Raw genomic sequence first — 17,044 nt, forward strand, 5'->3', positions numbered from 1 at the left:
AAGGTCGAGTTACAGGTAGATAAGGTGGTCAAAAAGGCTTTTGGCACTTTGGCCTTCTTCAGTCAGAGTATTGAGCATAGAAGTTGGGAGGTCATGTTGCAGTTGTATAAGATGTTGGTGAGACCGCATTTAGAATATTGTGTTCAGTTCTGGGCACCATGTTATAGGAAATATATTGTCAAGCTTGAAAGGGTTCAGAAAAGATTTACGAGGATGTTGCCAGGACTAGAGGGTATGACCTATAGGGAGTGGTTGAGTAAGCTGGGTCTCTATTGCATGTAGCGCTGGAGGATAAGGGGTGATCTTATAGAGGTGTATAAGATTATTAGAGGAATAGATCGGGTAGATGAACAAAATCATTTGCCCTGAGTAGGGGAATCGAGGACCAGAGGACATAGATTCATGGTGAAGGGGAAAAGATTTAATAGGAATCTGAGAAGTAACTTTTTCACACAAAGGATTTTGGGTGTATGGAACAAACTGCCAGAGGAGGTAGTTGAGGCTGGGACTATCCCATTGTTTAAGAAACAGTTAGACAGGTACATGTATAGGACAGGTTTGGAGGGATATGAACCAAGTGCAGGCAAGTGGGACTAGTGTCTTTGTGTGGGACCACCTTTGCCTGTGTGTGTCCTTGGGCAAGACACTTCACCCACCTTTGCCTGTGTGTGTGAATGTAATTATGTGAAGCACTTTGGGGTCAATGCAAGTTGACTAAAAATGTGCTATTAAAATAAAGACATTTTAATTTTAGTGTAGCCTGGACATTGTTGGCCAGTGTGGGCGAGTTGGGCCGAAGGACCTGTTTCCACACTGTATCACTCTATGACTCTATAAGCAATATTTAGTGTTGGGACCCTCTTTCAAACTAATTGTAGTGGGATGGAGGAAGGGGGGTTGGGGACAAGGCCTGGTAAGTGATAGTTGGATATTGGTGAGGGTGGGGGACGAGTGTGGCTAGGACATGTTGGCCGGTGTGGGCAAGTTTGCCAAAGTGCCTGTTTCCGTGCTGTACCACTCTATGAAAAGAGGGCAATAGGTTGATATTGATAGAATAGGAGTAAATTGTGAAACCAGTGCATGGGATATAGGAAAGGAGAGCAGCATAGTGGGAGAGAGGTGTGTAAATCTGGATGGGTCACAGGGGATAATAGGGGGGGAAAGGAGGAGGTTGGGGGGGGGGTGGATGGGTTGAACTCAGAATTTCGACCCCAAAAGTTTGACCATTCATTACCACCCACAGATGCTGATCAACCTGCTGAATTCTTTCAGCATTTTGTTTGTTGTTAAAAAGTTATTCATCTTTGAAATATACAGATATATGAAGGAATTAGAATTCATTTACAAAAAGGTTTTAGGCCTGGAGCAGTTTTTAAGCATTAATTATTGCCTAATGTATTAAAATCACATTCCTACATTGATTTAAAAAAATAATATTATTGGGGGTTTTTTTTTAAGCATTCAGAGTATTTGCAAATTGTTAAAATTATCGCTTACTTCACTGATTCTAAAGATCAAAATATGGAGAATTTTGCAATAGTCCATCTAGTGGAGATACAGGGGATCACCAACAAAAACGGAATGACTACGAACAAGTTGGTACTCTAAAGAGTAGATTTGCTCTTCTTTGCAATGAGCAATGATAGCTTCACCATTATTCCCATGACAAATTCTGGGTGATGATGTTGCGACCCATTTTTATTCTATTAGTTGGTTCTGACATTCCCTTAAGCATTATTATACTAATTTATTGATTAGTACAGGTGTCAGAAGTTAAGGGGAGAAGGCAGGAGAATGGGGTTAGGAGGGAGAAATAGATCAGCCATGATTGAATGGCGGAGTGGACTTGATTGGCCGAATGACTTAATTCTTCTCCTATCACTTATGACCTAATGCATTGTTTGTTATTATCAATATTATCAGAGCAACTATAGAGGTACTTTCTGTTGCTTCAATGGATTTGTTGATTTATATATTTTTCACAATACCACTAGATGGAAATACAGTGCTCCCAATCATGAATTTGAGCTGTGGCACTGGGGTAAAGTCGGTACCTACAGAAATGGCGGTTATATTATCGAACTAGAAAAAAATAAACCTGCCACTGTCAAGATAATTAAATACCTCAAATCAAAACTTTGGCTTGATCATGGGACCAGAGCTGTCTTCGTAGACTTTAGTGTCTACAATGCAAATGTTAACTTGTTTTGTGCTATCAGGTTTGTAAAATTTACTTTCTGCATTTCATTTATGTCTATATTATTTGAGTCTCATCATGTGCAATTTAACTATAGCCAATTCTTATAAAATTCACTGTAGTGAATTTTCCTGAGAAATACTGGCAGTTTTCAGAGCTCCCCTGCGCCGTCTTTGTGGCATTTTCCCAACTGTACTCTAATGATGGACTTTTCTCCAGAATCCAGCTGAAGTGCTGACTATCATCAGTTTCTCAACAATTAAGCTGGAAGATTTGCCCCGGATCTAAGTTGCATGAGTTCAGCAACTCCATCCATTTCAATGTAGAGTAACAGCTGTGATGGAGAGAGGTCATATTAAACCATTTTTATAATTTTTAATTACTCGTGCAAACTTGCAAATTTACTCATTCACATTCTGTGATATCTTTGAAAACCAGTTCAACTAAACATGTTGTCAATGCATTTCCATGGATAGAGTTTGTATAAGGACCACCATGAGCTTTGATTGCTGATTCCATATGGCTTCACCAATCAAGTCAGAAAAGGCTTTGGACATCAAGTTGCCACTGAAACTTCCACTACAGATAAATGGGAACTTGGTGGTATTGTTAGCATGGGCAGCTCTCAGCTCGCAGGAAATTCAAGGCCATTGTTTTTGTCTCTGTTTTTGTTCTCTTCCTGCTGATTACTTTGTGAGCATACCTTCGTAACAAAGACGCTTATTTGCAAACTACACTTAATTAACTGTCCATGCAAAATGTAAGCTCAGTCTACCAATACTTAGTTAACTTTAATATATAACAAGTGTCAATCTCAATAGTAGCAAGAATATGTAAAATATTGTTACTTGATTTTTCATGCCAGAATATTACAAATCTAAATATCAAATAAATAAAAACGTTTTTAGTAAATCCATAATAATTTAATCTTATTGCTTTCTTGCAAACTAGGCTTTTGGTGGAATTCCCTGCATCAGGTGGAGCTGTCACTTCCTCTGAAATTTACACAGTCAAACTCCTAAGATATGTTTCAAAATTTGACTACTTTCTGGCTGTCTGTGAAGTCATTTTTTGTGTCTTCATCTTCAACTATGTAATCCAAGAAGGCGTAGAGTTGTACTGCAGAAAGCTCTCGTACTTCAAGAGATTTTGGAATTTCTTGGATTTTTCAATTGTTCTGGTCAGTATCATTTGATCTGAAAAGAAAATATTTTGTGCTTCAATTCATAATGTCCTTAATTCTACTAACTTATCAGATGTAGAAAGATTTACTGCTGCAATATAAAATACAACAATACAGAAGTGCCTACTGTTCCAGTCGCACATCTTTTATTAGTATGTTATTGGCATTCATGAAGTTTAACCACTAGGATTCAAATGCATGAGGTAAAGCAGAAATTAAATAAAACATCTGTATTTACATGTCACACTTGCTTAGTCTGTTTTTACCATGTCCTCTTCCCCATAATGCCCAAACAGGGTCGTTTTCCGTTTGCCTCTGTTCCACCCAACTAGGTTTCTCTATCCTTGACTCACTTTTCACCTTCTTTAGTGCCTTCGCCTATACATTCATAACACTTCTGAAATAGCCGTGAGCAATTGGCATCACATTCTGTTGCCTCAAACAAATTGTTTCTTTTCCTGCATGGATTTACTTGTTCTGAACCACTAATTCTCACCAGAATGGGTTCTCTGGCATTCTCTTGTTCCAAGTCAGACAATGTTACATATACCTTCACTCCATGTGACTGAAACTAGTTTAGTTTATTGTCATGAGGTACAGTGAAAAGCTTTTAGAAGTGTGCTATCCAGTCAGTGAAATGACTATCCATGATTACAATCAAGCCGTCCACAGATACAGGATAATAATAATAATAAATTTTATTTATGTGCGCCTTTCAAGAGTCTCAAGGACAACTTACAAAAATTTAGCAAGTAGAGGAAAAACATGTAAGCGGAATGAAATAAATAGTAGAGACATGACTAGTACACAAATTAAAGACAGAATTCAATTCAAAACACAATATGAGGCAATTCAAGCACAGATGAAAAGGGAGGGGGACGTGGGGCTAAGGATAGGCAGAGGTGAAGAGATGGGACTGGAAGATGGTGAGGGACACGGAATTGCGGATCAGTTGGGGGAGGGAGTTCCAGAGCCTGGGAGCTGCCCTGGAGAAGGCTCTGTCCCCAAAACTGCGGAGGTTGGATTTGTCGATGGAGAGGAGACCGGCTGATGTGGATCTGAGGGACCGTGAGGGTTGGTAGGGGGAGAGGAGGTCAGTGAGATATGGGGGGGCCAGATGGTAGATATCTGTCCCCCCCCCCCCCATGTGGATAAAGGCAATAATGTTTAGTGCAAGATAAAGTTCAGTAAAGTACGATTAAAGATCGTCTGAGGGTCTCCAATGAGGTTGATGGTAGCTCAGGACCACGCTCCATTTAGTGATAGGATGGTTCAGTTGCCTGATAACAGCTGGGAAGAAATTGACTATTCTTAATTTGAATAATTTGTTTATTAACTCTTCACATTTCATTCAGATAAAACATGTCACGACTGGACATTCCATGAGTTCTTGCTGTGCATGTCCTTTTGAAGGAGATGCATTATATTCAGTGTTTAAATCCCTGCTTCAATATCTTACTTTGTTAGATTAATGATGATACTGTATTTATGCTGTTTAATAATCTTGAGAATTTCATTAAATTCAGTCAGCTAACTCTCCCTGGATCCCTTTGTTTAAGGTGATAATCACTTTGTGCAAATGTTAATGCCATTCATGAGTGCAAACTTTAATATTGTCTGTACCTTGCTGCATGCATTCATGGACTGCCTCATTTGCTAAATGGAAATAAATGTTTTGTGATCAAGAATGAATATTTACTTCTGGCCTGGTGAGAAGAAAGTTATTGGTGAAGCAGCTGCAAATGGTTGGACCCGGGCCACTGTTGTGACAAATACCTGCAGTGATGTTCAAGCCTGCGATGATTCACCTCTGACTACCACGGCCATCTCCCTTCACACAAGGTGTGATTTCAAGTTGGAATATTTTCCCTTTGATATCGATCAACTGCATGCTCTGAGTTTCCTGGCCGACTGAAATACTTCCTGTCTTTCCCTCATGGAAACCAACATAATACAAACTTTAACTAGATCACCCATCATTTATCTGATTAACTATGCAACAAAATAATCTTGGTGATATTGTAACATTAATTATTTTACTTCTGAAAATGTTTGGTATTGCAATCCCAAGTCGTGCTCCTTGCCTTATTTTAAGTCTAGAAAGTTGTGATGATTTTATATTATTAAAAGCAATGATTTTAAAATCATCTTCAGTTTTGATTTAATTACATCTGTTTTCTCCCTCAGCTCTCTATTGTAGCCATTTTTTTCAACATCTATCGTACTATAAAAGTAAACGCATTACTACTGAACCTTCTGAAAAACTCTAATTCATATCCAAACCTCTATTTTTTGGCTTACTGGCAGAATCGGTATAATATCATAATTGCATTTACTGTTTTCATTGCATGGATAAAGGTATTTTTCAATACATTTTCTTTGAAGAGATTTTACAAATTAATATTCAAGCACGTTTATTTATTTCTAGATAGTCTAGCATCCCGATGTTAAGCTTATTTAATGTAATCCTGACCAACCTCAGACCACTGCTTTCTTCGGAAATCCCTAAGTTCAATCAGACATCAAGTAACATGTTTGTAAATTTCAGATTCTGGAATAACTGATTGGCTTAATTTTAACAAAGTTTACCATCAGTAAAGAATGTATTCAAATTACTGTGCTCATGAACTCGGGAGATATCAAAGCACATTAAAGCCAATTAATTTGTTTTGAAGTATAGTCACTGCTGTGTTAAAGGAGAACACATTTAGATCACCTGTGCTTGCCATTTTGTTGGTTACGTCAAACACTCCTTGTTCCAAACGTACACTGGCACCATCCCCCATCTCTTTCTCCACTAGATCGATGACCTCAAATTCACTTAGACATCTCTGACACCTCTCTCACCTTTCTAAATCTCTCTGTCTCCATCACAAGGGACAGACTATCAACTGATGTCCACTACAAACCCATCAACTCCCACAGTTATCTGGACTACACCACCCACCCTGCTTCTTGCAAAGACTCTATCCCCTGCTCTCAATTACTTCTTCTCTGCCATACCTGCTCCCAAAATCAGGCTTTCCATTCTAGGGCCTCTTCCTTTGGTAAATGTGTTTACCCCTCCTGCAGTTATAGATGGATCCCTCACCTGTGTCCTGTGGTTCAGTTATCACCTCACCCCCCCCCCCCCCCCCCCCCCCCCCCCCCCCCCCCCCCCAGATGGAACAAGGATAGATTTCCCCTTGTCCTTACCTTTCATCCCAGCAGCCTCCACATCCAACACATCAATCTCTGATATTTCTGCCACCTTCAGCGTGATCCCACTGCTCCCTCCGCAACTCCTTGGATCACTCATCCCTTCCCACTCAAATCACCCCCTCCACAGGTATTATCCTCTGCATCAGCAGGAGATATATGTTTCTATATATATTGCATTTGATGATCCCAATGTGGTCTCCTTTACATCAGTGAGACGAAACATAGACTAGTCGACTGTTGCGCCCAATACTTGTACTTGGTCCATCAAGGTCTGCTGGATCTCCCGGTTCTTAACTCATTCCCATACTGATCCTTCTGACCTGGGCCTCTTCCATTGCCAGTATGAGGCCACATGCAAACTGGAGGAACAATATTTCAGATTCCACTCAAGTAACTTACAATGGTATGAACATTGAATTCTCCAATTTTAATTAACTAGCCTACGAATAACTCCCCTCCCCTCTTATTTCCCCCTCTTCCCTGTTCTCAACCTGGATCTGCACCCATGTTTCACTCTCCCACCATCTTCCACCTATATTCCTTCCTCTGGCTTCACAATTTGTACCTATACTATCCCTAATTCACACTTTTTGTCTTATCATCTCTGGTCTTTGTCAAACCATCTCCCAAACATCCTCCCGGCTGTATCCATCTATCACTTGCCAAGCTGTCCTGTTCCCACTTCACATTCAGTTTTCTGCCCCACTCTACCACAACCAGTCTGAAGAGGGGACCTGACCTGAAATGTCACCTATCCATGTTCCCAGAGATGCTGCCTGACCGGTTGAGTTACTCCAGCACTTTGGGTCTTTTCTTGTAAACCAGGCTCTGCAATTCCTTGTGACTCTAAGCCACTTGCTGTTTTCAGATGTTGCTATGGAACTCCCTACCCAAGAAGGCTGAAAAAACCTTGGTTTAATGTCTTAACCAAAAAAAAACATTCTGAGAATGCAACACCCTCACCACATATATTGGTTGAAATTATGTGCTCATATTTCTAGAAAATAACTTAAGTTCAGGACCTCCAATTCAAAGATAAGAGTATTGCTACAGCACTGAGGTTGGCTGGTTTAATAATAATGTTGTGTCTTATGGCATAGTAGTTAAATTATGGATTAGCATCCAGAGATATCTGTGTGCATCCCACCATGCTACCAAATTTTAAAAGGCAAATAATTTAATGAAATTAGAATTTGAAAAAATAATCTCAGTAACATTAACTATGAAACAATATGATTGTTGTAAGAATCCAATAAATTCTCCATACAGGAATCTGGCCTATATGTGACTCCAAAACAATAATTGAAAGGATTTATTATTCATCCCTAACTCCAGTTCCAGTCATTTAGAGATGAACAATAAATCATAGTAAAGCTATTAATATCCACAAACTGCAACAATTAAATATTTTTAAAGTTATGTGGAACAATATCACAATGGTGAACTTTCACACTTATGACAAACGTGTGAAATGGATCTGGTGAATTCCACATGACATAGATAGAAAGCAATTTTCCATTAATACACTGCAAATTTTGTTTTTTAATTCTATAGGCTTTTCAAGTTAATATGATATAAATGTAGCAATTTATGGTAATGGAGATTATTTTTTAAGGATATGTTGTGAGAATCTTTTTCTCAGAAGAAAAGGAAATCAATTTGAAGATGCTACATTTACAATTTTGAATTTGTTTTTTCTAGATCTTCAAATATATCAGTTTCAATATGACTATGACACAACTAGCAACAACTCTCTCTCGCTGTGCCAAAGCCATCCTTGGATTTGCTGTTATGTTTTTTATAGTGTTTTTTGGATATGCTCAGTTAGGCTACCTTATCTTTGGCACCCAGGTAGACGGTTTTCACACCTTTGGCAGCTGCATGTATGTACTAAAATCCCATTACATAAATATTGCATATAATAGTTATAAAACCTCGCTTAAATATTCTGTTTCTTAATTTCTGTGGTTGAGTGGTCAGAAAAGTGGATATGCCTTAATCAAATCACTTATTGATTGGTAGAAATATAAGGTAATTGCATCACTGGTCCTTCCAGTGATTTATTACATAGGAAGAGAATATTACATAGTAATATGTGGCAGCTTCCTTTATCAGATCTGGTGAAAAATTCTCACTCACTTGCCAACTTCCCCTTTTACATACTGATTGGCAACTGTTTATTTGCAGTACTTTTGCATGTTTATTTCAAGATAATGTTTCTTCTTGGACTTTATTAAATCATCGACCAGTAACCTACATGAGATGATGGGATAAAGTACAATTCGCAGTGATACATAGTATTTTGAAAATCAGAAACAAGTTCTCCATAATTTGGCACATAAAGGCTGGAGTCATATTGTGAAAAATACACAAATACAAATACACATTGCATTCAGAAAGTATTCAGACCCCTTCACTTTTTCCACATTTTGTTACGTTGCAGCCTTATTTTAAAATGGATTAAAAATTTTTTTAATCTTCAATCTACACACAATGCCCTATAATTAAAAAGTGAAAACGGGTGTTAAGAACTTTTTGCAAAGTAATTAAAAAGAAATGACTGAAATATCACATTTACATAAGTATTCAGGCCCTTTACTCAGTACTTTGTTGAGGCACCTGTGGCTGCGATTATAGCCTCAAGTCTTCTTGGGTATGACGCTACAAGCTTGGCACACCTGTATTTGGGTAATTTTTTCCATTATCTGCAAACCCTCTCAAGCTCTGTCAGTTTGGATGGGGCGCGTCGCTGCACAGCTATTTTCAGGTCCCTCCAGAGATGTTCGATCGGGTTCAAGTCCGGGCTCTGGCTGGGCCAGTCATGCACATTCACAGACTTGTCACGAAGCCAAACCTGCGTTGTCTTGGCTTAGGGTCGTTGTCCCATTGGAAGGTGAACCTCCGCCCCAGGCTGAGGTCCAGAATGCTCTGCAGCAGGTTTTCATCAAGGGTCTCTGTACTTTGCTCCCTTCATCTTTCCCTCAATCCTGACTAGTCTCCAGTTCCTGCCGCTGAACCTCTGCCTCACCTGGAAAGGTGAGACCCAAGCAGTCTTTCTAGGTGAGGTAGAGGTTCACCTGCACCTCCTCCAACCTCATCTACTGCATCCACTGTTCCAGGTGTCAATTTCTCTACATCGGTGAAACCAATCCCAGCTTGGCGATCGCTTTGCCCAACACCTCCGCTCAGTTCGCAATAACCAACCTGATCTCCAGGTGGCTCAGCCACTTCAACCCCCCCATCCATTCCGAATCTGACCTTTCTGTCCTGGGCCTCCTCCATTGCCAGAGTGAGGCCCACCGCAAATTGGAGGAACAGCACCTCATATTTCGCTTAGGTAGTTTATACCCCAGTGGTATGAACATTGACTTCTCCAATTTCAGGTAGTCCTTGCTTTCTCCCTCCTTCCCCTCCCCTTCCCAGCCCATTGTCTCCGCCTCTTCCTTTCTTCACCCCTCCCCCCGACATCAGTCTGAAGAAGGGTCTCGACCCGAAACATTGCCTATTTCCTCTCTCCATAGATGCTGCCTCACCCATATGTACATAGGCTGATCAATTCCATGGTTACAAAGTCAGCAGTGATAACAAAATTATTTCTAAACAGATCCAAGGTCTACTGTATTGTCCATACATAATCAAACCAATAAGATAAAGTAAATCCTGGAAACAGTAAAAGAAAAGTTACAGAAATTCATCTTGTTTTTGCATACTAAACCAATGGTATAAATAATAGTTAGTTGGTCTTGACATGAATAAATCAACTTGTATTTTGTTTACTAAAAGCTTGATTTTGTTTGATTTAAAAAAATATATAATTTTTGCAGTTTTACACAGTTCAGGATTATACTCGGAGATTTTAATTTTAGTGAGATTGAAGAAGCAAACAGAATCCTTGGACCTATTTACTTCATCACATTCGTATTCTGCTTATTCTTTGTTCTGTTGGTGAGTAATATAAGGGAGGTGAAGTGGGTAAATGGGAACAGTGGACAGAGGGGAGTAGAAGGAAGTCAAGTCACATTTATTTATATAGCACATTTAAAAAACAACTCTCGTTGGTGCTTTACATTTGTTATAAGAATAGTATAAACAAATAAACTACATACATATATACATATAGCCCTCGCTCAGTGGACGTCAGGAAAGGCTTGGGAGGTGAGAGGAGACAGCATATTGTGGGAAGGAAGGGTGTGAGTGCGAGGATCAGGGTTAAAAGAGGGACCAAGAGGTTACCTGAAATAAGAACATTCTGTGTTCATGCCCTTGAGTTGCAGAATATGCGGTGCTGTTCCTCGAGTTTGCAATTGCACTCACACTGACCGTGGGAGACCAAGATCAGGCAATTGGTGTAAGAATGGGGAACCAAATTGAAATGCCTAGTCTTTAATTTTTTTAAATATTTTTGCTCTGGCTCCAAGTCATTTTCAACCACATCACCTCTTCTGCATTCTTTATAATGGTTGCAATGCAGATTTCTTAGAATTCTGCCTAGTATGAGGAATTACAAATACACAAACAGATTTGAAAAACAATTTGTTTATGAAACAAGATTTTTTTTTTCAGTATGAAAGAGAGCGATTAAACCAAATGGTTTCCAACAGTTGTGATCAAAAACATTGTTCTGTCTCAATTACATTTAACCTTTCATGAAGGAAAGGGAAAATGAGAGGGAGAAAATAGAAATAGTGCGATTCTATTTCCTGATTAGTAGAAACGCCAGAAATTGTGTCAACATTGGAGAAGAAATGAAGGAAAATAGAAATGATGTCTTTTGTTTCCATGGATATGTTCATACATTCATAAGTTCTAGGAGCAGAATTTGGCCATTCGGCCCATCAAGTCTACTCCGCCATTTGATCATGGTTGATCTATCTTTCTTCTTAACCCCATTCTCCTGCCTTTTCCCCATAACCCCTAACTCCCGTACCAATTAAGAATCCGTCTTGAAAATATCCATTGACTTGGCCTCCACAGCCTTCTGTGGCAATGAATTCCACAGATTCACCACCCTCTGACTAAAGAAATTCCTCCTCATCCCCTTTTTCTAGGTACGACCTTTGTTAACCATTCACGGTGGTTAGCGTTGATTCATATGACCAATCTTGACATAGCATTGTTTCAAAGTTTACAGAGCATGCAATACTCAAAAGTTACTGGATTCGTGTTTTTGATGTAGGCTGCAGAAACATGGCCTACAAACAGGTCTTGTATTGTCCACTGGAGGGCCTCAGCCACAAGGCCTTATGCATTGTGCACAGCAGGCTAGCCTGTTCCTGAAGGAGTTAAACACTCCTGCAGTGTGAATAGAGAAAGTATGAGAGAGTTATATTATGTGGGCTGGGTGATAATGGAAGAAAAAGATGAGGTTTCACAGAAAGGTGTTGGTCAAAGAGAGGATCTCGTGATGAATAGGGGCTGCTCAGGCAGATTATAAGGATGGTCAAGGAATTTAGATAAGATCAAGTAGATTATGAGAAGGGAGACCAGGCAGATGATGGAGGGGGCTAAAGACATTGTCAGAAAAGGAACAGTGAAAGTGATTGGTAATAATGCCATTTAAAGAAGCTATCTAACCCGAAGAGGAGGCTGTCCAAGAATTGGTTAAGACGTGCTTTAGTGTCCTGAAAGGTCCCATGTGCAGGTAAAACTTTATGTAAGTGATCCCAACCAAATGCCTCAGCATATACCCGGAGAAGTGTCAGTAATAACATCTGCTCAGTATCTTCTATTCCAAAATGGCTGTCTAAATCCAAATGAACTACTCATATATCATTAAATTCCGTGAGCAGATTGTTGCTTCAAATCCTTAGAGTGCACTCAAGGGAAACTTGGAAAGTAGCATATGCTTCAGCAAACCCCTGCTCTACTGTGTGGAGATTTAGAATTGGGTACATAGAAACATAGAAAATAGGTGCAGGAGTAGGCCATTCGGCCCTTCGAGCCTGCACCGCCATTCAATATGATCATGGCTGATCATCCAACTCAGTATCCCGTACCTGCTTTCTCTCCATAGCCCCTGATCCCTTTTGCCACAAGGGCAACATCTAACTCCCTCTTAAATATAGCCAATGAACTGGCCTCAACTACCTTCTGTGGCAGATAATTCCAGAGATTCACCACAGCTGTGTACATGAACCATGGCTGCTAAGGGATTGCGACCACTCTCTGAGGACCATCAATTATCCTGCAGAATGAAAGCATCAATGATAATATTGCCACTAAAATAGTAAGAAAGTGGCCTTTACAGTGTGAGGAAAAACTACAACTTTGTTCAAATGTACATATAGTGCAGATGGCACCAAGTAGCACAGTCTGGTACCGTTTCTGTAGTGGAATAGATAGAAACATCCAGATAGAAGATCATGGTCAGTAGACATCCTTGGATATTTTTGGCAGTTCATTCATCATGCACAGATTTTATATGGCCACATTACATTTTACTGGTTGTCTATGTGAATTATGATAAATCTCAGAAGAAAGCTTTATAAGATGGTATAATTTAAATGAGGTGTGTCAATGGCAGTAGTGCAGCATCTGACTTCTTCTAATCTTAGATGCACAGCAAACTGGGCACACTAGACAGAGATACAATCTTTACGATTCCATGCTACCCATGCAACTTACCAAATATTGAAAGGCCTGGATAGAGTGGATGTGGAGAGGATGTTTCCACTAGTGGGGGAGTCTAGAACCTGAGGCCATAGCCTAAGAATAAAAGGACGTAACTTTAGAAAGGAGATGAGGAGGAATTTCTTTAGTCAGAGGGTAGTGTGCCTGTGGAGGCTGCCAATGGGTATTTTTAAGGTGGAGATTGACAGATTATTGATTAGTAAGGATGTCAGGTGTTATTGGGAGAAGGCAAGTGAATGGGGTTGAGAGGGAAAGGTAGATCAGCCATGATTGAATGGAGAAGTCGACTTGATGGACTGAATGGCCTAATTCTGCTCCTAGAATTTATTAAGATGGATCTAACTGCAGATCATTACTTAAGATTGACAGTGTGTGATGTTTTAATTATGGATGTGATGCTCTATAATAATTCTATTTTAAAGTAAACATTGTTAAATACAAATAGTCTTACTCCTGACTGTGTGTAATAAGTGCAGAGTGTACTGTCCGAATGATATGTTTTCTTACAGAATGTGTTTTTGGCTATTATTAATGACACCTATTCTGAAGTCAAGGATGACAAATCATTAGAAAATGTAGATTTTGATATTTACGAAGTGCTCAAAAGGGTAGGAAATTAATCATATCCTTAATTATTCATAAAAGCTATTTTAATTGTTGTTTATTGTAATTTTTCCCACATGTTTCATTTAAAGGTTTCCATTAAAGGTTTTCATTAGAGTCATACAGCATAGAAACAGACCATTCAACCCACAATGTCAACGCCGACCAATGCACCCATCTGCATTAATCGCATCTTCCAGCACCAGGCCCATGACCTTCTATACCTAGGCAATTTAAGTGCTCACGTAGATACTTCTTACATGCTGTCAGCAACTCTGATTTCACTACTCTCTCAAGCAGTCTTCCAGGTACTCGCCACTCTGAGTGCAAAAGCTCCCTTTTAGCTTTGCTTTAAATCTCTTCCCCTTACCTTAATCAATGCCTCTAGTTCTAGTTAAAATAAGCACGCATGTTGCCCAGATATCTGCACATTACAGCAATTAGTTAATATAAGGTTTTATAAATGTCCTGAAATTATAAAGGCACAACAGAAATATGAAGGCCAGTCTTCCTTTCTTGTAATATATTTATTTAAGCAATGATTAGGTATGTGACATGCATCTACTTGTACATCTCAACAGGTTGTCTCAAATTCTTCCTTCATAGTATATGGAAAGCTGGGCAATACACAGTACAATATATTCTCCTTGTGTGATGCTTAACAGTCCTTTGTTCAATAAAATGACTTCCCATAGTAAAAGCCATGTCAATTATATCAGTAAAGATGGAGAACATGGTTTAAAATGGAATACCTTGTATACCTTGGGTAACCTATATCCCAATGGGGTAAACATTGAATTCTCCAATTTCAAGGAGTATCTCAATAACACCTCTCTTTCCCCTGCCCCTCACTCCAGTGTGCACACATTTCTCCCATCACCCCAGTCATCCTGCTTAATTGCCCTCCTTCCTATATGTTCATCTCTCACCCTTCCCATTTCCCTTTTATCTTTCCCCTGCTACCATGTCCCTGCTTTCGGCTTTATATTTTGACACTCTTCCTTATCAGACCGTTTTCTCTAATTTTCTTTGCTAATCTTTGTCACCAACTCCACTCGTGTCAATTAACCCCATCCCCCCAACTCATCTGTGTCCACCCATCAGACAATAGGCAATAGACAATAGGTGCAGGAGTAGGTCATTCGGCCCTTTGAGGCTGCACTGCCCTTCACTATGATCATGGTGATCATCCACAATCAGTACCCCGTTCCTGCCTTCTCCCCATATCCCTTGACTCCGCTATCTTTAAGAGCTCGATCAGGTGCCAAGCTTTATCAGACATTGCCCCTATCCCACCTCCCTCCTGCAACTTTGTCTCCTGTTGGATAAATTTGTTTATTTGTCCTGCACTCCAAATCTGGCTTTCATGTGGGGCTCAGTTTCCCTCTCAATTCTGGTTCAGATTGGAACAGCATACAAAGAAAGTCTCATACAGCAGGGCTGTTTCTCAAAATAGTCCGTTTATTTCAATATATACTTGAGAGCGTTCCTGAGAGAACTCAGAAATGGTCTGGCGTCCCAAAAATCTTACAGAATAATATGGCATTAATAAAGTTACATACAGATTCTACAGTTTCACGATAAATCAAATATCCTGTTCGTAATTGGGAAATGTGAGTTTCTGACTCAAAACATCATCTGTCCCCATTCCCTCCACAGATGCTGTCTGGCCCAGTGAATTTCTCCAGCACTTTGTTTTTGGTCAAGATCCCAGCATCTGTAATCTCTTGATTCTCTGAAGTTTCAAATATTTTGTTGTTAAGATATATGCAGATCTGCATTGGTAAAATAGAAATTACATAAATAAATGTTATGTCTAACTCAGCAGATCTGGAAGTAATTTCATAATTCTTGTTCTAAATTGCCCCCAGTACATGTGGAACTGCAGTATCAAACAGCGCTAAGCTCCAACATGCAGATTGCATAAAACCCAAAAGGGATAGGGCCAGTTTTATAAAATAACACTAGATACAGATTCAATCTTATTTTTCCTGCACAAAAGGTTACTTAATGCTGATTACTCTTTGAATGGTGACAAAAAATAGTGAAGAAATTCACATAACTAATGGCTTCTGATATTCTTGCTACATTCATTCGAACACTGTCGGATATAGTACAATTATGTACAGTTTAATGTGACAAGATAGAAAGGCTTATTTTAATTTGTGTATGTTTTGTTTATAAGGGTGGACTTAAAGAAAATAGGTTATGTTTGTAGTCTTCTGTGATCACAATATAATTTTACATTCTCAAGGATTCAAATGCTTTCTAAAGTGAAACTTCACTAATAGGTTATGTTTTAATCTTATTTACAGCGTTACAAAAACCTTCTTTATAAAATCAATCCAAACATGTTTCCACCTGTGGCTCATCCGACTCCTGGCAACAAAAATGCCAAAGAAAGCCAGACAGCTCTACAACATGATTCCGAGAGGTATTATTCATTTTGACTTGCGTACATTTCTATCCACCGACAGCATTGCTTCTGATAGACTTATGCACACAATTATTGAAGGCAAATATAGCAAGAAATCACCAGAGAGTTACTCAAACTCCAGCACGCTAACTTTGCCAGGATGCGTGCACAGTCCCAGTGAAGTTAATCCAGTGGAATAGGAACAGAAAATAATAAACCATAATTTAAAATGTAAATAGATATGAGGACAGCACAATAAAACTGTCTGACATGCCTGCTCCTGTTGGCCCATTTCCCACACAGGGTTAAGATCAGGGCTTTAAAGTCAACTCTAATATGCATACTTAATTGAAGATGATATGAAAGAGAATTCTGTTACTATATCTTTTCTTGAGTGATGAATTACATGGACAACATCAGCTGAAATGTCTCTTGCCTTATTTTTTTGTTTAACTTAGAAGATTAGAGTTCAATTTGCCTATGCCAATGAATATGCCCCATCTACACGAGTCCAACATGCCCACGTTGACTAATGCCACTTTGTAAACTCAGCTAGAATTTTGACATCATAGATTCAAGTTATTTCTTTCATTCATTGCATGATAAGTGTTTTATTAATTGTTTTTAAATACATATATTAGAAGGAACAGAGATGAATAACTGATGCAAGCTGAATTCTCCTTCTCTAATTCTTATAGGGATGAAGATGAAGTACTTGATCTTACAGAATATAACACGGTGAGATCCAAAATTAAAGAATGAATGGAACAAATTATCTAAATGATCATCTGTAGATGATTTGCAGCAATTTATT

General features: G+C 39.1%; 1 protein-coding gene across 1 annotated transcript in view; it reads left to right on the forward strand.

Annotated features, from left to right (window-relative positions):
• Window positions 1-16,776, forward strand: part of pkd2l2 (polycystin 2 like 2, transient receptor potential cation channel) — a 38,686-nt gene extending 21,910 nt beyond the window's left edge. Inside the window, exons 5-13 of the mRNA XM_033030074.1 lie at window positions 1,459-1,595; window positions 1,995-2,219; window positions 3,149-3,377; window positions 5,568-5,738; window positions 8,283-8,464; window positions 10,406-10,526; window positions 13,721-13,819; window positions 16,130-16,248; window positions 16,689-16,776. Coding sequence (XP_032885965.1) covers window positions 1,459-1,595; window positions 1,995-2,219; window positions 3,149-3,377; window positions 5,568-5,738; window positions 8,283-8,464; window positions 10,406-10,526; window positions 13,721-13,819; window positions 16,130-16,248; window positions 16,689-16,776 — 1,371 coding nt within the window. The remainder of the gene's footprint in view (window positions 1-1,458; window positions 1,596-1,994; window positions 2,220-3,148; window positions 3,378-5,567; window positions 5,739-8,282; window positions 8,465-10,405; window positions 10,527-13,720; window positions 13,820-16,129; window positions 16,249-16,688) is intronic.
• The last annotated feature ends 268 nt before the right edge of the window (window positions 16,777-17,044 follow it).

This window comes from Amblyraja radiata, chromosome 11 (genome assembly GCF_010909765.2).
Source record: "Amblyraja radiata isolate CabotCenter1 chromosome 11, sAmbRad1.1.pri, whole genome shotgun sequence".
Lineage (NCBI taxonomy): Eukaryota > Metazoa > Chordata > Chondrichthyes > Rajiformes > Rajidae > Amblyraja > Amblyraja radiata.